At 45.5% G+C, this 21,782-nt stretch overlaps 3 protein-coding genes across 14 annotated transcripts in view; 1 reads left to right on the top strand and 2 right to left on the bottom strand.

Moving 5' to 3' along the window:
* Positions 1-1,740, top strand: part of USP34 (ubiquitin specific peptidase 34) — a 113,605-nt gene extending 111,865 nt beyond the window's left edge. For all 12 annotated transcript variants that reach the window (XM_050972978.1, XM_050972984.1, XM_050972983.1 and 9 more), the window contains one exon: positions 473-1,740. In XM_050972978.1, the coding sequence (XP_050828935.1) occupies positions 473-1,059 (587 nt within the window). In that variant the 3' untranslated portion in view covers positions 1,060-1,740. The remainder of the gene's footprint in view (positions 1-472) is intronic.
* A 2,938-nt stretch (positions 1,741-4,678) lies between these two features.
* Positions 4,679-13,158, bottom strand: AHSA2P (activator of HSP90 ATPase homolog 2). The gene is made up of 9 exons (XM_009093710.4): positions 13,002-13,158; positions 12,734-12,924; positions 9,123-9,208; positions 8,390-8,504; positions 7,142-7,230; positions 6,815-6,937; positions 5,978-6,079; positions 5,125-5,176; positions 4,679-4,977 (listed from the first exon to the last, which is right to left on the bottom strand). Exons 1-9 carry the CDS (start codon positions 13,079-13,081, stop codon positions 4,802-4,804), a joined length of 1,014 nt encoding a protein of 337 aa, XP_009091958.1. The 5' UTR covers positions 13,082-13,158; the 3' UTR covers positions 4,679-4,801.
* Positions 13,159-13,258: 100 nt separating this feature from the next.
* Positions 13,259-19,109, bottom strand: LOC103819317 (cadherin-1-like). Its single transcript, XM_050972986.1, has 10 exons — positions 18,921-19,109; positions 18,676-18,810; positions 18,385-18,521; positions 18,012-18,209; positions 17,563-17,657; positions 16,444-16,599; positions 15,681-15,878; positions 15,019-15,141; positions 14,425-14,635; positions 13,259-13,961 (listed from the first exon to the last, which is right to left on the bottom strand). The coding sequence occupies exons 1-10, from the start codon at positions 18,934-18,936 to the stop codon at positions 13,779-13,781; spliced, it is 1,452 nt and encodes a 483-aa protein (XP_050828943.1). The 5' UTR covers positions 18,937-19,109; the 3' UTR covers positions 13,259-13,778.
* Positions 19,110-21,782: the final 2,673 nt, after the last annotated feature.

Here is a 21,782-nt window from a genome sequence, read left to right on the forward strand (position 1 = left end):
TCACAGACTGAGAGGAGATGAGTGTTGATGCAGTGTGAGCAGCGTTCTGAGCAGTGTCACAGACTGAGAGGAGATGAGTGTTAGTGCAGTGTGAGCAGCGCTCTGAGCAGTGTCACAGACTGAGAGGAGATGAGTGTTGATGCAGTGTGAGCAGCGTTCTGAGCAGTGTCACAGACTGAGAGGAGATGAGTGTTAGTGCAGTGTGAGCAGCGTTCTGAGCAGTGTCACAGACTGAGAGGAGATGAGTGTTGGTGCAGTGTGAGCGGCGTTCTGAGCAGTGTCACAGACTGAGAGGAGATGAGTGTTAGTGCAGTGCTGTGTGCAGGAGGGTGGCTGTGAGCAGCGCTCTGAGCAGTGTCACAGACTGAGAGGAGATGAGTGTTAGTGCAGTGTGAGCAGCGTTCTGAGCAGTGTCGCAGACTGAGAGGAGATGAGTGTTAGTGCAGTTCTGAGCAGTGCCCTGTGCCCGCAGATGACGAAGGAGCCACCCCAGTGAAGCGGCGGCGGGTGAGCAGTGACGAGGAGCACGCCGGGGACGCGGGTGACACCAAGGGCGAGCCCCGCGAGGCGCTGACCCCCAGCAGCGCCTCGGACAACGAGACCAGGGACTCGTCCATCATCGACCCGGGTACGGAGCAGGAGCCGCCATCCCCCGAGAGCGCCTCGGGCCGCGAGTTCAGGCTGGAGGGGCCCCCGTTCCCCGAGGAGGCGGCGGCGCAGCACGAGGAGCAGCCGGGCGAGGCCAAGTTCGAGGAGTGCAAGGAGTTGAAGGAGCTGCAGGTGTCCAAGGAGGCCGCGGGGGCCGAGGAGGACTCGGAGTTCCCCTCCACGTCCATCTCCGCGGTTTTATCCGACCTGGCGGACTTGAGGAGCTGCGATGGCCAAGCCTTACCGCCCCAGGACCCCGAAACTAATTTATCAATCAGTTGTGGCCATTCCAGAGGACTTTTTAGTCACATGCAGCAGCATGACATTTTAGACATCCTGTGCAGGACCATTGAGTCTACGATTCACGTGGTCACACGGATATCCGGGAAAGGAAACCAAGCTGCTTCTTGACATTAGATGGAGCATGTCTGCTTTTAAGTCTTCTTTTTTTTCTTTTTTTTTTTTTTTAAAATCCTTCTTCCCCCCAAAAAATGCTGTTTGTATAAGTTTTGCTTATTTCTGTTTTGTGCTTCAGTTTGTCCAGTGCTCTCTGCTTGAATGGCAAGATAGATTTATATGCTTAATTCTTGGTCAGGCAGAACTCGAGATTATTTTTTTTAAATTTTATTTTATTTTGCATCTACCGTACACTTTCTTAAAGGGCAATCAGATAATGGCTATGTTTTATGTAATTAAGAGTTCACTGTAGTGGCTTTCATTTAATATGGCTGTCTGGGAGACAGGGCCTCCTGGCCCTGTATGATGTAATTTAAACTTATGGCATTTTTACTGTGTATAATATGGTGTCCTCTGTGCCAGTTTTGTACCTTATAATCGAGGCAGATTGCCTCAGATCGCTGTGGTTCTTATTATCAAAATTAAGTTTACTTGTATACTAAACAACCACAAGAAATTTGATTCTGTAAAGAATCCTCTTTAGCTGTGGCCTGGCAGTATATATATGGTGCTTTATTTAACAGAATACCTGTGGAGGAAATAAAGCACACTTGATGTAAAATTAATTGTTTTATTTTTATTGACATGATCAATTGCTATTCTGTGCACTTCATTAAACTGATTGTGATGACTTTTCATTGGTTTATAATATGTTGCTTCAGTCTTTGGATTTCTCAGCAAAGAACGTCGTAAGTGACATGGCAGCAGAGAGAAATGATGGGCAGAGCTCAGATTTGATGCAGATTTTGGTGCTTGTTTGGTGTGCAGTGTTCAGCCTCACAGTGCAGAGGGACTGGTGCCTGTGTTGGAGCCTGAAGTGCTGTCAAAAGCCAGGGGAACCTGGCATCTCACTTCCCTTATTTTAACATCTCTTATGCAATTTCTCTCCTGCACCATTTACAGACTTCTTTTCTTTTTTCCCTCTGCTCTCTCTGGCTGTGCCCCTCACTTTCTGACAGCTTCTGCACTCCTGGAATGACTTTATCATCCCTCCCATTATACTTCCCCCTGTTATTTCTGAGTAGTACCAGTTTCCTATGTGACCTTTTGGACTGTCAATGCTACTGGTTCTAATATCTGATTAAACTCCATTTTCAGCTTCATTTTCCAGTTGCTCATTTGTTTTTCTATTGTCTTCATGTACCTTGGTCTTTTTTCTTCGAAGTTCTTTCATTCCATCTGCCCTTCACTGCAGTTTTGCATCACTTGCTTCTCCTTGAGTCTGTGATGCTCTTGCTCCCTTTGAATTTACTCTCATTGGTTTAAATGTTCTGTAATTAATTTGTCTTCAAAGTTTACAAATTTATATGCGTTTTTATCCTGCATTTACAAATTTATATCCATTTTTATCCTGCATTTACAGACACTGCTGACACTGGTAAGTGCTTAAGTTGGTATCCTCATTATTCAGGCATGAAATAATTATGGTTTTGTTCTCTTTAGGAGTAATTTTATTACTTTCTCTGATAAGCTTTCCCCAGATTGTAACTCCAGAGAAATCATCAGCAGCTTCTAGTCATAGTCAAGATTTCTACACTCAAAATTTTTCTGTCAAGGAAAACATTGGCCTATGGATGAAAACCTGAGCTGCAGCAGCTGTTGGAACCCCTGTGGGTGAGTAGTTTTCTTAATTAATTAATTAATCAGCCTTATTAACAGTGTGCAGTTGGGATGGTTCTGAGCTGCTGCCTGTTGCTTTGGGATTTCATAGAGGACACACAAATACTGCACCATTGATCATGTCAGGATTACCAGAAATGGGATTACTCTTACTGCTCTTCCCTTTCCTCCTTTCCCCCTTGAGTATTCCTGCAATTTTTACAAAGACTTTTTTTGCAGTAGACTTTTTTGGACAGAAGTAAACAATACCTGCAAAAGGTGTTTTCATTTTCCAGAGCATGTTTCCAGGTGTTTGTCCTCTGTCTCCCTCACCTTCTGTGCTCTCTAAGTCATCATTTCTTCCACTCTATTCCCCTTCTCTCACTTTAAATCAGTTTTCTGGTTTGTATTTTTCTGCCTTTAAAAATGTTCCCTTACCCCACCTTTGAAGGCCCTTTAACCCTGAACCCTTTAATCTTCCACTGGCTTCCTCAGTCTCTTAAAAGCTTTGATTTTCTTCCAGGTTTTATCCCACTTCCCATTTATTATTACTTATTTCTACCTCCCATTTAACCCCTTCAAAATGAAGCTTTTCAAGACCTTCTCCATGCACAGGCAGCCTCTCCTATGGCACTTAGCTGAGATCTGTGAAGAATTTTGCCCATCATCTTACAAACCACATCTTTCCCACTGCACTGTTTTTCTCTTTGCCTTTCTCAGAGAATTACCATCTAACATTTAGACCTTCATTTCCCTTTGTCAACCCCTACCCTGAGCCATTTTTGTACTCAAGACATCTGGCTTTTCTTCCTTGCATATTGAGGGGGGGAAAAGGTAACTAAATTTTGAGCATTCAGAAACAGATGCTAAAATAGAACCTTTCTCAGGGAGTTGCTGCCCACCCAGCACCTGGACACTTCAAGCAGAGCAGCCAGGAGTGCTCTGTGCCTCTCCTGTCCCTGTGGGGACTTTTTGTTCTTTTCAGCACCACAGAGCTCACCTCAGTTCAGAGGGGTTAAGAACTGACTGCAAACGTTGCAGGAGAGCCTGGCCTCTAGCAGGGAGCAGCACCTCTGTCTCCTCAGGATGATGGAAGCTTTTGGGGTGGTAAGGTTGCCATGTGTTGGCATTCTGTAAAAATAAAATATGCAGGATTTGACTTAACTTCTAAGAAACTTATTTAGTGTGGCAGTATCAGTTTATGGAGAAAATCAGCTTGATGTAAAGTCATCTTTTTATTGAGCCAAGCATGTTTTCCAAAAGCAGCCTGCCCTGTTGTGGTCAGATTGTTGTTTCAGATTGCATGTTTCATTTGTACACTTTATTTATAAAGCATTTGAGACCTAAGTCATCCTTGCTCACCTCGAGATGGTTGTATTAGGAATTACAATCTGTTCCTGCCAAAATTCTCTTTACAGTTTGAGGTACAGCATTGCAGAGGGCTGTCAATCATTGCAGTGGAAGGTTTTACAGAACTGCAGAAAGAAAGCACTACTACTGTTTGTTTCTTCCTAAATAAATGTCACACCGAGGTCAAGGAAGGGAGTACAGTGCATGCAGACCTAATAATTACATGATATTGTTAATTATCTTTCCTAACACTGCAGCTGCAAAGAGTCTGCAGCTAAAAGCATCTAGCAAGGGTTCCACAGAGGCTGTAAATGATTCCCCCCCATCTACTGCAATGGAGCAGCAGTTTTGTAATCCCTTGCAGCTCACCTCTGCTGGGAACTCCGTCTCCTACAGGGATTTAATTTTGCCACTTGATACACTGAGTATTAAGGAACTGGAAATGCTTCTATTGATGGTGTAGCTCACCTGCCTCTGAGGCAGGGCTCACTGCAATTGAATCATTATCACTGTCAAGTTCCAGGCAAGCAGAACAGAGATCACTGTCCCCAAGTAAAGCTGTTGATATACACAGTCTGACTTGCCTCTCATTCCCTAAAAACCCATAAATAGTGCTTAAACTATGTACAGTCTCATAGAAGTGGGTCTTTATTCTTCCCACAAATAAATTATATTTTTTCTTTTTTTAGAAAACCAAATGTTAACAAAGTATAAAAAGTAATGCCCTAACAAAACTACAGTGCTGTTATCATTCCATGTTGTCTTTTGATTGCTGCAGTAAAATATGTATTTCTTCAAAATATTGCTTCTTCCAGCATTGTCTTGTACTCTCTTCATGGGAGACAGGAACCCCTTTGCACTCCAGCTCCAGCTCCGACTGAGCCGCCAGGTCCTGGAAGGTCAAGGCCACGGTTGCGTAATGTTCTGAGGGAAGAGAACAGGAGCCTTCAGTGAGGAGCTTTTAAAGGATGCCATTTGCTGCTGATTCCCTCTCTGCTCTGCCTGTTTCACAAGGACAGGGACCAAGGGCTGGTCCCTACCCTGCCATAGCAGAGCTCCTGGGACACTCACCCTCAGGCCAGCTCCTACACCGCCACTTCAGGACCAGTCTTTGGCTGGGCACCTGGGGAAGATAAGAAGGTTCTCCTTGTTAGCACCTGAGAGAATTCCCATTCCACTTCTCCCTGCAACACAGGGAGAGAAGCAGCATCTTCTGCCATACTGGACACATGCATGAGAACAAGAGCAACACTGGAGTCTGGTTTTGGAAATAAAAAATGTTTTCATGGAGCTCTCAGCGTGCTGCATTCCTGTTCTGTTTCTGCTGTGGGGAAAGACCAGGACTCACTGGTTACTGCACATAAAACACTGATTTTTCTTGCAGATTTGGAAACAAGGACAAACCCAGTTTTCCCCCCTGAAATTTTAAAGCGTGACTGAGTGATTGTGTTACACAACCCAGCCTGGCCCAAAACACAAGTCGGGCACTCCTGCAGATGAAAATGGTTTTTAGGACATTTCAAAAATGCAGCTGAGCTCTAATTCTCAGGTTTTTCCCTTCTCTGTGCACCAGCATTCAGTTGGGACAGGGTAACACTTGCCCGGGATAGAACAGAGATAATTTCCCCAGTAAAAAGAGGGATTTGGTTGATAAACCCTAAACCTTTCTCCCTCCTCTCAGTTGCAAATGATGGTGCTGGGTTTTCTGTTCCCCATGCAGGTCCTTAGGTGTGGTCAGTCCCTGCTCTTTAGATGAGACAGAAAAACCACACAAAAAAGACCAACTGTTTGGCTTTGAAATAGAGGAACTGAAACACTCACTGGAGAAGCTGAAATTCACAAATTTATGTTGCTTTTTAGCTCAGAGAAGGAGGCACCCTCCCCCCCCCACCTCCCTTTTTAAAGTAGAGCAGGAGCTTTTTACCAGTTCTGTGTATTCACCACTGACACAGCCCTCAAACATCTGGAGCTTGCCTCCTTTCTCTGCTTCAATCACAGCTGGGCACTTGGAGAACTTCTGTACCAACTAAAAAAAAAAAATAAAAACACAAAATGCACCAGGCTGGGAGAAAAGGGAGGGGAGCTGCAGGAATTAAATGAACTCTGATACACCTGGAAGTCTTTAAACACTCATCAGGCTTTTGATTTTATTCAGCATTGCTGGGGTCATGGCAGGGCCCAGTGAGGTGCCATAGTGAGAATGTTAATGCTGAGGAAGTTGCTCTGGTAAATCCAGACCAGCACAGGCTCTGCCCCCAGCACATCCCCACTGGCTGCTCCCAGTCTGGGAAATGAGGGAAATGGAGCAGCAGCTTTAGGAAGGTGCAGAAGAGCTGCTAAGAGCCATTGCTGTTCCCAGAGGTGGCCCTGGGGTGGTAGTAAGTTCTCCAATACCAGCCCAGATTTGTTTGAAGGACACAAACCCAAAATTAGTGATTGTGTTTCATACCCTTTAAGTAACAGTATCATCACCTCCAGTAATTAATCTAATTAAGCTGAGGGCAGCAGCAGGGCCATTACTGAGCCCTTCAGGCTCCTCAACATCAAAGAGCAAAGCTTTTGTTAAGGACAGCACAAGGGAGCTGCACCCCAACACCACAACAATGCAGCCTCACTTTGTTAAGGGAACAACTGGCAAAGAAAGTTCTAAGGCAGCCTAATAAACTCTCATCAAATGGAATTTGTACTTAACACTGTGATGTGTTTATTATCTACACAACAGCCACACTCAGTTCAAATGCCTCCTGGGAGTATCACTTACTTCCTTCTTTGTGAAGATGCTGTAAAGTTCATCAGCTGGAGAGTTGAAGACTTCCCTCATATGTATCCTCACTGTTGGAATTTTTACTCCAACCATATCCAGAGGCTGTGGTGTGACAGAGTCCTGCAAAGCAAAAAAACATTCACAGGAATGGATTAGTGTGAGATCTTGACCCTTAGAAGTGCAGGCAGGGCCAGGGTGCTGTCACCTGCACCTTCTCAAACACAGGCTGTGAACACATGGCAACTGCAGCCTGTGTTTCTGCACTTCCTCAGCAGTTTTATTGCTCAGGACTCAGTTCAGAGGGAAAACCTGAAGCCAACACACCTGCACAGGGCTCCCACTTGGTTTTTGCTCCGTGGCCAGTTCCTGACCTACAGGAGCTTTTGTTGGCAGAATCATTCCCAAGGTGAACTCTGTAATGAAGAAAAGCACTTTTCAGTGTGAAATTGAGCTGTTCAACCCCCCTGACACTCAGAGAAGATCACCAAAACCCTGGAGAACGGGTACAACTGGGCAGGACATAAAACTCAATCCCGTTTTCCCATTTTTACTCTAAGGCTTCCATCAGGAACAGACCTAACAGCAATTTCCCTTCAAAAGGCTTTTCCAAGTTACCTGACCCCAAATCAGAAACATCTGCACAGACAGATGTTCAGATCAAAGAGGAGTAACACCCAAAGAAATTATTCTAAGTGTGAAACTCAGTACAGCATAGGAGCCATCCCAGTCAGAGGCTGCTGCCCTTGGGAGTTTCCAGAGTTAAAGAATCTTTGGATACCCTAAAAATCATAGACAGCAGCCTCTCAAGCCAGAAACAGGTGGATCCAACTTGGGAAAATTACACAGCATTTAGCAAAATAAAAAAGGGAAAGAAAAGAAAAAAGTAATAATTTAATGAAGTATTTCACAATCAGAGATGTACCTGTTAACAATTTGACTACAAGCTGTAAATGCATCAATTTTTTTGAGCATACTTTCCTGGTTCTTGGAAACAGCTGAAATTCACCAAAATACCAGAGTTCAAAAAACAGAAAGGAAAACTTAAATTTGGTTCACCTCTGGTTTAGAAGAACAAGTGAAAATGTATAATTTTAGTGAGTTTAGGATAATAAAACCTTAGAATCTCAAATGATAATGGCAAGCTTAAAGATGAGCAGAGAATGAAATTGTAAAGAACAGAAATAAAGACAGCATTATAAATTCTATATAACACTAAGGGACACAAAAATAAGGCAGCAGTTCAGGCAAGGAAAGCAGTTCTTTAAAATCAGGCAACAACAACAAAAAAATCCTAATATTGGCCAGTCCAAGTAGGGCCAAGCTGAGCCCTGGCAGGGCCTGGGACCCAGCACAGCCTCAGTTCAGCCACTGCAGAACCTTCTGGACACGGCCACCTTCAGAGCAGAGCAAATCCTGAGTGTCAGGACTAACTCAGCCCAGCTCTCTGGTGACAATGCAAGATCACAGCAGTCCAAACCCAGGGGTTTGTCACTCTCTGAGAAGGCTGTTCAGGAGAGGCCCCTGCACAGGAGCCCTCCCCAGGTGCTGACTGATGCACCTGGTTCAATTTACCTGTTTTAAGTGCTTTCAGGTAGTCCCTCAGGGCCTCTCTGACTTTGGTGGTTCCTTCAGTTCTCATCAGCTCCTTCAGAACATCACCTTCCCCTTTCTTCTTGCTAACATTTATCTAGAAACAGAAAGATGACAGCATTGAAGGGACCCCAGCCATGAGCCTCTGGGATCTGGCAACAAAGGGAAGTGTTTGGGCTTTGTTTACTGTGCTCAGAGGACAGCTGCAATTCCCAATTCATGATCTTGGGGGAGCCAACCTTTGCTAAAAGTAAGTCCTCTTAAGACATCAATAAATGTAGTAGCTCTACTCAGTCTAGTTCATCAAGCATAGCCAAGAGCTGCTTCTGAGCAGAGGCTGAAGGATCTGTGGGAGCCCAGTATCCATCATTATCCAGCCAACACAGAGATTCCCTCAGGTCTTAGGGCTGGCAGTGGTTTGCTGTGTTGGTTTGCGGGTTTTTTTAAGACTATAAGCAGAGTTCTTCCCAAATTTGTAGTTAAAATATTATCCCAACCAATAATTAGCAAAGCAAACTGCACATTCCTCACTGGTTAATTTGAGAACAGAATAAGGCATAATTCCAAGTATAATAAACAAAAGCATGAAATAAACTATCCACATAGTCATTACCCCACTTAATAACAGGACAAATCAAAACGTGATGCCTAGATGTTGATTAACTTTATTTAAGAACTGTGGACCTATACAGCCATACCAGTGTTGCACACCTACCTCTGTATCATCTACCTCATTTTCTTCTGACAGGTTAGGAATTTCAAGAGATCCCTTATGTTTCTCACCAGACTCTTTCACTGTACCTGTATCAACATAACGAATTCTTAAATGCATCATTACAAACTATTTCCCCCACAGCAAGAGTTTGACACTTGGAACTCATTTGTACAAAGGTGTTACCTGAAGGGAGGTGCCTCAGGGTGAGTTAGAGGAACTGAACAGCAACCTGAGCCTCTCCTGGGAGCTGTGTTCCCCCTCCAGGTGCACCGAGGGAAGGACAGGGACCCAGCTGCTCCCTGCACTGCTGTCACCTGCTCTGACAGCCCTCACAGCCTGTCCCCAGCCCTGACTGTGCATCTGAGGGTGGGAAAGGAAAATCTTCTCCTTCTCCCCTGAATGTGTCTGCCCTGGCTCAGAAGCTCCCTGGAACGCTGACCTTGCCCTCTTTAATTGTGTGAAAGCTCCCACCATGCAGGCAGTGACCAGGAAACACACACGTGTAGAATGGAGAGGATACAACTGACACTTTAAAAAAGGAACTTCAGGTGCACATCCAGAGCACTTGGTGTAACCTTTAACCACTTTACAGTGACCGCACGCTGCAGAAAGAGTCAGCCAGGACAGGAATTCTGCTCCACTTCTGATCCTTGGGGGCCAAGGCCCAGCCCACTGAGCTGCCCTGCCTCAGATTACACTGGGAAGACTGAAGTGAAGGGCTGAGGCTTTTCTTATTACACTGAAGACTCTTCCCCTGGCCTTGCAAAAGTGCTTTGTTATTTAGATTAACCCACTAATTGGTAAAACCTCTTCAGAAAGCAACAAGAGAAACAGGCAGGTCTGTCAGCTCAGTGCCAGAACATTAAAAATCCAACAAGGTGCTTCATCAGCAAAAGTTCAGTTCCAACAGCCCATGGCTGAGCAGGACTGCACAAGGGGAATCAGCAGGAAGGCAGATGCAGAATTTCTGGGGAAATCCCTTTCACAGGAGCCACCTGGGTTCCCCTGCTCCTGATCATCACTCTCATTGTTTTAATGACTTCCCATGACAGAACCCAACTGGCTGAGATCCCAACAAAAGCCCAGGTGCCTCCTGGCATGGAGAGAAGTGCAGAGCTGTGGTACCAAAGGGCAAAGATCCCTCCCCACTCGGGTCTGAGGCCATGAGGGATTGCACACACACAGAGCTGTTAATCCAAACCACACAGGCACAGCAGAACCAGAGCTGGGAGGCTCCCAGGAGAACCTGTCAGTAAAGCCCTGGGAAGTGGTTCATGCCATCCCTGGAACACTCCTGGGCCCCCAGAGCCACCTCAGGGTGCTCCTCCCTGCCCTCTTCCAGCACAGGAAAACCACACAACGTGCTCTCTGCTGACAATAAAGCCCAGCTTATTTCTGGCTGCTCCCCAGAAAGGAAGTGCAGGCATGCAGGAAGGAGTTTTGGGGAGCTAAACACAAACCTGACTTCAGTCAGCTAATCCTGCCAGCTATTTTCACAACTCTTAAAGTTTCACAGTGGCAGTGTCTGTGCTGGGCAGCAAAGTCCAAGCAGAGAACAAACAGAGCTGGTGGCTCCACATGACACAGGCAGAACCCTGGTGCAGCTCTGCACTTTCACTACCACTGTAATGTGAACAACCTTTTTATCAAGCAATCAAATTATGTGGTGGAATTTCACTGGAATTCAATAACAGACCTGAGAATAAATTATGTTCTGGTTTCCTGCCAGTCCAGTGTGAAGCACAGATCTCAGAAAGAGCCAGCTATAACACACTGCTGAAATACCTGCTTTAAAAGGACAAGCATGTTTTCACAAAGCTTGCACCACAGTGTGGAATGATCCATTAAAATCCTCCTTACATCCTCTAAAAAATGAGAGAACAGCCATTTTTCTCAATTTTAGTGCCATTAAGTACACTCAGTTCGTCACTTTCTTGTTTCTTTCTTACCTAAACTGCTAAACACAATGTTTTTCCTACACTGGACTTTCCAAACCAGCTGCAAACCTCAGGGTTTTTATCACTTGTCCTTACATACCCACCTTTTAATCAAAGCTTGCAGTCCTAGTTATCCTTGCAGACTTGTAGAACTAATTACAGCTTTTTGGTTCAATCTGAACTCTCACTTCTAATTTAGAGCCCTCAAAACACACAACACGATGGCTATCACAAAAAAAATAATCATCAGCCTCTGGGGTTTTTTTAGAATTTCCTGTGTAGTAGCCAACTCATTTCAAATGAAGCTCTCAAAGCCATGATTCACCCAGCATGGCAAAGCAGCCAGCACAAGTCAGAGCTGTCTCTAAAACACCGACCAGCACAAACACCTTGCAGAGAAACAGTTTAGAGAGAACTTACACAGAAACACAAACAAAACACTGCCTGCCTGCTTCTAACTTTACACTCTGAAATAAACCACACAGAGCCAAGCTAACCTCTGTTAAAGCTTCAAGTGAACTTAGCTGAACTTAAAGAAGCCAAAAAACTGATTACAATGGTTTTATCTACAGTGATTTAAACTGCACGAGAGTCAAATGTTTGCCTTGCTCTCTGTTCACATTTACACCACAGCTGTAAGTGTGGTCTCAGTTTATAACACTTGGCACATATAAAACTACCTAAAACAAACAAGAGTACTCAGTTTAAAGTCCCCTCTTATTGTGGGTGCAGACTTCAATTCCAGATCTGTTCTGGTCTCAGCCATATTCCAGTCAGGCCAGCCTCCACACCCCAGGGCTGAGGAATAAGGAGAGCATTTGGGGAAGGACAGCCTGTCACCTGGCACTACAATATCCAGGGACAATTTCCTGTGCAGGCTCATTCCATCAGCTGCTCCTGCGTCTTGCTCCAGTGCAAGACACGGGCCACAATGTGCTCTCAAGTTTTAGGCATTAATAAACGGGAAGAATTCCTTGGCATCACCTAAAGCCAAACTGCAAACAAAGAACTCGTCATGGGACAAGCACAGCAGAGGGCAACTCCAAGAGCTGGGATTGCAAATGGATATGGCACAACAAAAAAAATGCACGGGCACGGCCCCCAGCACCCCAAATAATCAAAAATTATTTCTATTTCCCACTAAAGAATTTTATCCTCCTGTAATTCGTAATCCTCAACGTAAACTACAGTTCGTTTTTGGAGACAGCTGTAGTGTGACGTCTCCTAGGTTTTCCTGCTGCCCAGAGGCACGGAGGAGCACACAGCTGTAATTAGGAGCTGTAATTTGGGCAGAGCGGAGCTGAACCAGCCCCGGCACTCTGCTGTCAATGCCACCACAATGCAGGCATTCGCTTCTTGCACAGCAACGGGAGCAACCCGTGCTGACAGACCGGGGACGCAGCGCTGAGGAATATGCGGTGGGGAAAGCCTGGCTGGAGGGGAAAGCCAAGCTCGGGTTTCAAGGTTATTTACGAACACGCACTGATCCCGTCCGGGCCCACGTGGCTCCCGCAATCGCCTCCAGCCCCGGCGCGGAGTCACCGCAGCGCGCCGAGACACCGGGGACGGCCCCGCCGGCAGCCGGGAGCAGCGCGGAGCCCCGGGCCGGGCCGGGACACGCTGCCAGGGCCCGGCGATCCCTGCGGAGCCCCCGCGTCCCCCTTGCCCCCGTACCTTTCCAGCTGAGGCGCAGGTTCCACTCGTAGAAGAAGATGAGTTTCCCTTTGCGGCTGTTGCAGGACGCTTCGCCCTCCACGTGTTTGAGGTCGCCGATCTCGCAGCGCCCGGCCTCGCCCTCCACCACCAGCCCCTCCAGCACCTCCTTCAGCTTCCTCTTGGACCAGCTGGTCGCGTCCCGCTCCGTCCTGCCCCGGGAGCGGCGGGGTCAGCGCCGGCCCGTTCCCCCCGCCCTCCCCGCATCCCGGCCCGGCCCGGCGCTCACCAGTGCCAGTTGTTCACGTTGGTGGCGTCCGCCCGCTCCTCCACGATCCAGCGCGGGTCCCCCTGGCCCCACTTGGCCATGGCGCTGCCGCGGCGCCGCCTCCGCCGCTCCCCCCGCCGCCCGCCGGCTGCTTCCGCCGCCACCGCCAGAAGGTGCCAGAAACTTCCCCGCCCCGCCGGAGGAGGAGGAGGAGGAAGGCGAGGCCCTGCCCTGCCCTTCCTCCCGGCGCGGGGGGCGGAGGCGGCAGCGCCCGGAGTCTGCGCTGCGCTGGTGCTCGGCGGCCGCTCCTGAGCCCGGGAAAAGCCGCTCCTTCGGGGCTGCTCCCGGCTCCGGGGAAGGCACCGCCTCGCTGGAAGAGAGGAGAGAGGGGGAAAAATAAATGGAGGAAAACAGGAAAATTAGAAAACCGACTCTCGTTTTCAGACGCTGCGGCGGACGCTCCTGCGCAAAAGAACAGAATTGATGTCCTAGCATGACTCGATCTGAAGCAATGACAAGGCAGCGCCGCTGGAATCGGGTTTATTGTCTTGCCCATTTGACACGTGCCAGAAGAAATTAAATACACAGTGAGACAGCGCTGCTGCTGGGAAAGCAACCCTGCAGCACAGCACTGCAGCCCTTCCCGCACATTGCTTGTCTTCTTTATCCATCTTTAAAATAGCAACAACATTAAAATCTGGATAACATTCCCATATTCTTATAGCTCATTTAATTCTGAGCTGTTCCAATGAGTCTCATTGTGGTTTTTCTAAAAATGTTCTTCATCGAGTGTCCTTATCAGAGGGATATATCATCACCAAATTCATCGTTTTCAGACTCATCATCTCCAGGCTCATGGTCCAAAATCACTGCCACCTCTGAAAATTTCACTCCTTTCACCTCTTTCCCAGGGGCAGGCAGTGTGGGCTGAGGTGTTAAGGGGAGAGCTGGCTCCTGGTTTGTGTCTCTTGGAAAGGAGTCCTGCAAAAAAGCGTAGCACAGGTGAGGCAGAAAACTACAAATGGTTGAGTGTGGAGAAATTAAAAACGGTGGAAATTATAAAATTGTGAGCCCCTTATTGTTCACATCCCATAAAGACGAGAGTCATCACTTCTGGATGAAAGTCCCGCTCCTTCCTCTAAGCATGGACAAACAGCCCCTCCTCTTGAGATTTTTTTAGGGAATCACAGATTGGTTTGGGGTGGAAGGGACCTTAAGAGATGGTCCAGCCCCAACCCCCTGCCATGGGCAGGGTCACCTTGCACTAGACCAGGTTGCTCCAAGCCCTGTCCAGCCTGGCTTTGGACACTCCCAGGGATTACTTCACAAGACTTTTTTTGTGTTAGTTCCATCAGATTAGCTTCTTTAATAATTCCTTCAGTTACTTGGTGAATAACAATAAAACTCCTTTCACTCCATGCTTTGCAGTCAAAAATTTCCTCACCTGTTCTGTTGTGAATCTCGCTGTGGGCTGGACCTCCACATTTCTACTTTCAGCAGCTTTTTCAGGGGCTCCATTTTCCCCACTTTCACCCTTGTAATACAGCAGCACTGTCTCCAGGTAATTGTCTTTTTCAGGGGCCTGAATTTCATCTTTTTCAGCATCATCTCCTCTGGTGCCTTCCAGGTTGTCAAATGACATCACCTCAATTCTCCTAAGAGAGGTCAGAGAATTCACAGCAGCATAGACAAAAATCTCAGCCTCTCTACAACCAAGAGCAGCATGTACACTGATCTCAAAATTAGTGGGATTGTACCCAGGAGAGTTAAGTGGCTTCTTGTATCCTGAAGGGTCTTTTCTGCATTAGGATTAACAATTTGCTAAAGAGTAAGTAGGAATCTGCCTTTGATACAAGATTAAAAGGTATTAACTTCCTTCAAGTGTAGAGATTTTTAATTTGTCATTTTAAGGGTCCTTAAAAATGGACCTACAGCCTAGTGGGAGATCCAAGGAAAATCCTATGGTACCAAAATAAACTAGAACCATGGTTTTTGTATGCAGTTTTTTATAAATTTGTGATTGCAGCAGTCTACTTACCCATTATTCATGTGCTCTGGTTTCTCTAAGCTTTTCAGACTTCCATTTTTGTCATCTGCCCACGGGTTATCAATGCCCTCCATAATATCAACTTTCTTAACCAAATCCTGTTTCCCATACTTTCTGAAAACAACACATTAAAATAATAATAATTAAAAAAATTTTGGAAGATTTGCTTTACAGTTGTTTTAGAAACAGAGGATGAATTATTTGTGTTAAAAGTTTAATACACAACATTTATTTTCAGTGTTGTTCTAGGGATTAGTTTGGAGTATTTCCTATTTTTCCATAATGGTAGCAGGGTAAATGTTTGTTTCCCTTCTGGAAATTGTTTTCCTCTACCATGTGGCCATGCTGCCACCGAAGTTAAGCAGCAAAACCTCCCTTGATTTTGTCATTTATGGGGTTGGAAAAGACCCATGTGCCCCCTTCACAGTGAAAATTTCTGCTGCCCGCATCTCTCTGGTTCAGAAGGATTTGTTTCTGCTTTTGCTGTGTGACAAACACAAGAAGAAACAACTTCCAGTTGTGTGTGGTGCCTCCAACATGACAAATCCCGGGCAGTGCTCCTGGCACAAGCCGGTAATTTATCAGACAAACCCCTGTCATTAAACCCAGCAGCTGTGGAGGTGAATGACATGGTGAAGGCAAACCCTGGGTACCTTTTCCTTGTCAGGTCCAGCAGGACATAGGCCAGGAAGGCGATGAAGGTGCAGGCCAGCAGCACCCCGAGCACGATGGCAGCCGTGCGCTCCGGGGCCGCCGGGACCGCCGGAGCCTCGGCCACGGCAGCGCTGACGGATGCTGAGAACACCTCCTGCAGCCCCAGCTCAATGGCACCCCTCTGCTCCCTCAGCTTCCTGGGGACACAAGGGGAACATGGGCACCTCACCTGCCTTCTGGCTGCAGGAGGAGCGAAGGAAATACAGAATATCCCTCCCTGGTCTGCCAAGAGCTTCTTCAAGGATTCGGGCTTGTCGTGTCTTCCCTTCAGGAAAAGCTCTGTTTTCCAGCAAGCAGCCCTGGGGCTTGTGACCTAAAATGCTGCAGAGCTTGGACACTTGAACTAGAGCCACATCACTGACAGATTACCAAAGAAATGTAAAATACACTTGAAGTGTGGGGTTTTAATCAACATTCTGCCACTCTGATATATATATATATATATATATATATATATATATAATGTGTGTGTGTATATAGATATAGATATAGATCTCAGGTCAATATATATTTTAATTATATTCTTTCTTTTTTTCAAACTGACATTTAAATCTAATTTGCACAACGAAACAGCCTTTCTCATGGTTTTTTTGGCAAACTCGGAAATTAGCTTTTGGTAAATAGTGAATCAGCCTTATGAAATCTAAGATGTCCTGTCTGCAGGAGCTGTGAGCCCCAGAAGTCAGGCTGTGCCATACAGACCTTTTCACATCTTCTGCAGGTACTTCCTGGTGGGCCTCATCAAAAGCAATGATGTCTACTTGGGTTTCATCAGTGCTGCTCCTTGAATTTCTGTCAGACTCTTTGGAATAGATATTAAGCACATACACATTCCATCCAAGTTTCTCTTCCAGGACCCTGGCATCATATGAAGAAAACATTTTTAATTAACTGGGCAATGACAGATTTTTTACTCTGGAAATTAAATGAAGTAGTATTTAATACAACACCAACACTTGGCAGATATTAATTGATACTAATAAAAGTACCTTGGCAGGTATTTTGATTGAAGCATGTAAAAATGTAGGATTATCAGGATTATCATCAGCCAAGGAATTAAGATATTTGTCCAAAATTGTTGAGTGATTGAATAACAGAAGAAAAAAATATCTATAGATTACTATAAACAGTAAAGGTGGGGAGGAGGGAAATTTGGTTTCATAATCCTCATTGTTTTCTCCTCTTCTTCCAGAGATTTTGTGCTGGATGGGACCAGTGGCCCAGTTAATCCATCATTCTGGTAGCAGTCAGCACCAGCTGCTTCCAAGAAAATTTTCCATTTCATTTTTACCAACAAGAACTGGTCCATAATAGCACCAACATCACAAACTCATTTCTCCCACCTTCAGAGTGATTTCCCTCATAAGCACAGGGCTCAATCTTTCCAATATAAATATATGTTTATGTGTAGCCAAACAAAAGATCTTCCATCTCTGTTAACATGCCCAAAAGGCCAACTGTGGTTTTAATTTAATGGTGGGTTTGGTTTGTGGTGTCTGCCCTATGTCTCCACGTTTTTATCCTGCTATCCATGAAAACCTTTTTCCTAGGCTGTTAAAAATGACACAAACATCGAGGTGGGAAGAGACCACATGAAATTGTCTGGTCCAGTGACCTCTCTGAGATGTGTCAGCTTCTGGGTAAAAACTTACATGGCAAAAATTGGTGGATTCCTGTGAATTTGCACAAATTATTCTGAGCTCTGTCAGATTGAAGGCCTGGCTTTTCCTGAGCACTGGCTGTAGACTGTCAGACCCCAAAGGGACTCTGAATTTATCATTAGATATCATGCCAGAATAAGTTTCACAGTTTCAGAAATACCTTTGTACTTCAACACGCTTTCTTTCCACAGCACTGATCTTCTGATTTAGCACCAGCATCACAATGTTGCTACTGGAGCTGGAATCAACAGTTACCTAATAAAGAATCACAGATAAGATTTTCTAAAGCATTTGTACCTCTTGTAGATTGATCAAAAAAACCCTCAAACTAACAACAATAACAAAAACCCTCTGATACATAATAATTGTCCTCCAAAAATCAGTTTTGCCAACATATTTATATATGTCAATGAAAATGGCAACCTCTTAATTCTACTATGTAAATATTAATGTATCTGACAGCCCTGTTGACAGAGTTAAGTAATTTTGTAGTTTTGCCATTACCAAAATGGCAAAACTACAAAAGTACTTAACTCTGTCAATTAGCCCTTCTTGTTTACAATTTTGACATGGAAGTAAATCAGGATGATAGACAAAAATCTTCCTTACATTGACTGTTGTCTGGGCTGTGAGTCTTCTTGTGCCTTGGTCTGCAGCTTGGACTTCCAGATAAAACGTTCCAGCTTTTCCTGCTACAGAAACTGTAAAAATCTGCCCTGTTTTTTCATTGATGTCAAATTCGTTGGTCTGACCTCCCACTAAGCTGTACTGCAGATGTCCATTGTCTCCTGAGTCTGGATCTGTGGCCTGGGTTTAAAAAAGGGGATTTGTGACACTCAGCCCGTGGCCATTGGGCTGCACCTTGTCCTTCAAGCAGCAAACTCAGCTCTCAGGAGCAGATTGAAGGCTCCTCTAATGCAGTGGGAGAAACCCAGCTCTGTGCCAGGATTTGCCCTCGTGGGGAGCACAGGGAATACTCTACCTGGACTGTGGTGACAGGGTATTTGTAGGGCACAGAGCTGGGAATGCGGGCAGAGTAGGAGTGGCTGGAGAACACGGGCTGCTCGTTCACGTCCTGCACGGAGATGGTCAGCATGGCTGCATTCTCAGCAAACAGCCCTGGGGAAACACCAGGGAACAACCTGCACCGGCAGCTCCTCACCTGGTCCATCAAACTTTACAGCTTGAAGGGAATCACAGCTCCTCTATGGATTGCAAACACAAAATGTGTCCAGTGGGATGCCCTGGGATGTCGTTCAAAGGGAGGAGTTACCTGAACGCTGGACTTGTGCAGCAGAGGAGACTCTTCTGTTTGCTTGGATTAAAATCACATACTGGGAAACTTCCTCATAGTCCAAATTCACTGCTGTTCTCAGCTCACCGCTTTCAGGATCCAGTCTGAAGTGACCTGAAAGGACAAACACACACTTCTGCTGTCACAGCTGCCATTAGCTGCCCTTGGGATGTTTCCATGGCTGCTCTGCTCTGAGCCATGTGAAATTCAGCACTTCCACTGACCAGGCAGCAAAGGCATCACCACAGCTGGGCTCCCACCCCACACCAGACAGCTCTTAAAGGTGCAAAGGAGCAGCACATGTGAAAAAGGATTTCACATGATTTATTTCACAACTAAGGAGAAATGCAGCTCCTTCTTGCACAGCTCCATTTTTTATGCATTTCCAAGTTTTCTCTCAGCTCCTATGTACTTCCTTTGTTGTGGGCCAAATGGAACCCTGGCACAGCTGCAAGAGGGCAGATGCCTTATTATAAATGCAAGGAAATGATGGACTAAAAGTGATTGGCAGGGAGGAAGCTGCTTGTTAACAACACTTTCTATTTTGTCTCCCCCAGTCTCTAAATTACCCTTATCTTATAGTTTAAGATGAAAAGAAGCCATTTCTTAGCAAGTTACCACCCTTCCTAAAGCCAAAGATCAGCAAAGTCAATGCTGAAAAGCCCTGAAAAAATTCTCTGTGTACTCCTGTTTTTAAAAAAAGTTTTATCCATGCTCTCCATCTCCTCATTTATGCACAGCAGCACCTGCCATGCAAAAGACAGGTTGTGATGTTCTCCTGGCTATTTTGACTCATAAGGGGGCTGGCACTCACCTCTTTCATTGCCAGATACAATGGTGTAATCAATTGGTTTTCCTGAAGTTTCAACCACAGCAAAATCATAAATGAAATAATCCACTCCAGTGTTTTCCAAAACAGAAACGCTGATGCAGGAGATAAATGATGAACCACAATGTTAAATTTGCCAACTGTGGTTGCCCAGGCAGACTTTGAAATTTAACTTTTTAAAAGAGAGTTCTCTGTGGAACATCTTGCTCCCTCCCCCCAGTTGTTGGCCAGTTCTGCCCAACTTTCAGAATGCAGTGGAAGCCTCTGGTTTTCCAGCCAGATTTTAGGTCATCCTTGTGTAAAACCTAAGGAAAAATGTTTTATAGTGTTCAAGAGAAAAGGGACAAAGAGCCTGGCTTATAAAAGCTGCAAAGTAGAGAAATAAAAGGCAATGCCTCAGCTCACATTCACAGAATTCATAGCAGAATTCCCTCTGTTTCCCTTTAAAAAAAACCCCAAAACTGATGTCCTTTCTTCTGCATGGAAAAATATGAAAGTAACCTTCAACTTTGCTCTGTTTTGCACCACCTGCTGAAGACATCCCAGTTATCTAAGTGGATGTGAAAGCCTCACCTGATCTCACTTCTGTTGAAGCGAGGCACGAATGGGCGGTTGTCAAACACACTCAGAGTAACCACAGCAGTGCCATTTAGAGGAGGAGAGCCTTTGTCCTTTGCCATCACTGTTAAATGCATCTCTCCAGATCTAGACAGGTTTCCAGTTGTAATTATCTTCCCCTCACTCAAATCCTCTATCAGGAAGAAGGGGCTCACGGTGGCATCCGGGAGGATGTAATACTCAATGAGGCCGTTCTGCCCCTGCCAGGAAAGGAACACAATTTCATGGAATGGGGAGTGTGTTTGGAAGGGTGGGATAAACACTGAAACAAGAGATCCACAAACCATCTAAATGTCTCTAGTGAGATTATTTTGAAAACAGTGAGTTTTTTTTAAGATTGAAAGCTATGGGAGGACGTGTACAAATAAAAAAATAAACCACAAAGCAGAAGAAAACACTCAATAGAATGGTACTTTAAACAGTAAAAACATGGCAATGAAAATAAAAACTCTCTAATGAAAATAAGTTAGATGTGTAGAGGGGGACAGTCAGAGTAGTGAGGTTGGCACAGGGAGGACAAGTTCCACTCTGCACAGCTGAAGGAGGAGTTTCACTGGGGTCTCAATGCAGCTCTCCCACCATTCAGCAATTTTCAAAGACAATTGCACTTTTTATACAGAATCATTGAAAAGGCTGATTAAAAAAGGGCTGTTGGATGATTTGCAGCAATGTACCACAGCTGCAGCTATTCCAACCAAAATTATGCATGAAGAAATAGGAAGGCACCTGCTACACCTATTTTGTTGTCACTTGGAGATGTTTCATCTTGTAAATGATATAATTACTAGTGATGTTGTCATGGTGATGTGGTTGACTGCTGGATATCCCTGCCAGTGCCTGGATCCTATTTGATGGGTGTAGTACAGATATATCAAACAATATTACATTTAACAATGGGGACAGAGAGAATCAGCTGGGGTGCCACGCTTCAGGAGTTTGGCAAGCAGACATTCCCTTGCTCAAAGCAGCTATATGATGTTTAGTTTTTACAGATTCTTCTACCTCAAAAGTTCAAATAACTTCAGAGACACTAATTTGCTTCAGTCCTTGTATACCTCTGAAGCACTGGTGCATGCAGCTCTGTGTAGGAAAGGGTAAAATTAAAGGAAATACAGCTGAGGAAGCATGCCCAGAGCCAGGGAGTCAGTGTCAAAGCAGAGCCAGCAAAACTCCTAATTTCCAATTCTCAAGAGCTGGCAGTTAAGCAGGATTCACTTCTGTTGGGTTTGGTGCTGCATGCCAGGAGAAGGAGCAGGATGTGGCTGTGCTGCAGCCCAGAGCAGCTCAGGGTGACAGAGGAGTCACTCACCTGGTCGCGGTCGGTGGCGCTGACGGTGAGGACAGGAGCACCCACGGGATTCACCATGTTCATGGCAGCAGAGTAGGAGCTCTGGGCAAACACTGGGGCATTGTCATTCACATCCAGCACTGCCACACTGACATGGCTGGCTGCCTGGAAAACAAAATGGTGCCATGCATCTCAGAGTATTTAGAAACTCTCATTTAGAATTGGTTTTTCTTTACGTGCGCGTGCAACAGAAATGATAAACCAGGCTTTGAAAAGGCTGCAGTAAAATATTGTCTGGGTTTTATTGTGTGAACTCAGCATCAGAGATCACTACAGGAGTTTGACAGGAGA

This window comes from Serinus canaria, chromosome 3 (assembly GCF_022539315.1).
Source record: "Serinus canaria isolate serCan28SL12 chromosome 3, serCan2020, whole genome shotgun sequence".
In the NCBI taxonomy this organism is placed as follows: Eukaryota; Metazoa; Chordata; class Aves; order Passeriformes; family Fringillidae; genus Serinus; species Serinus canaria.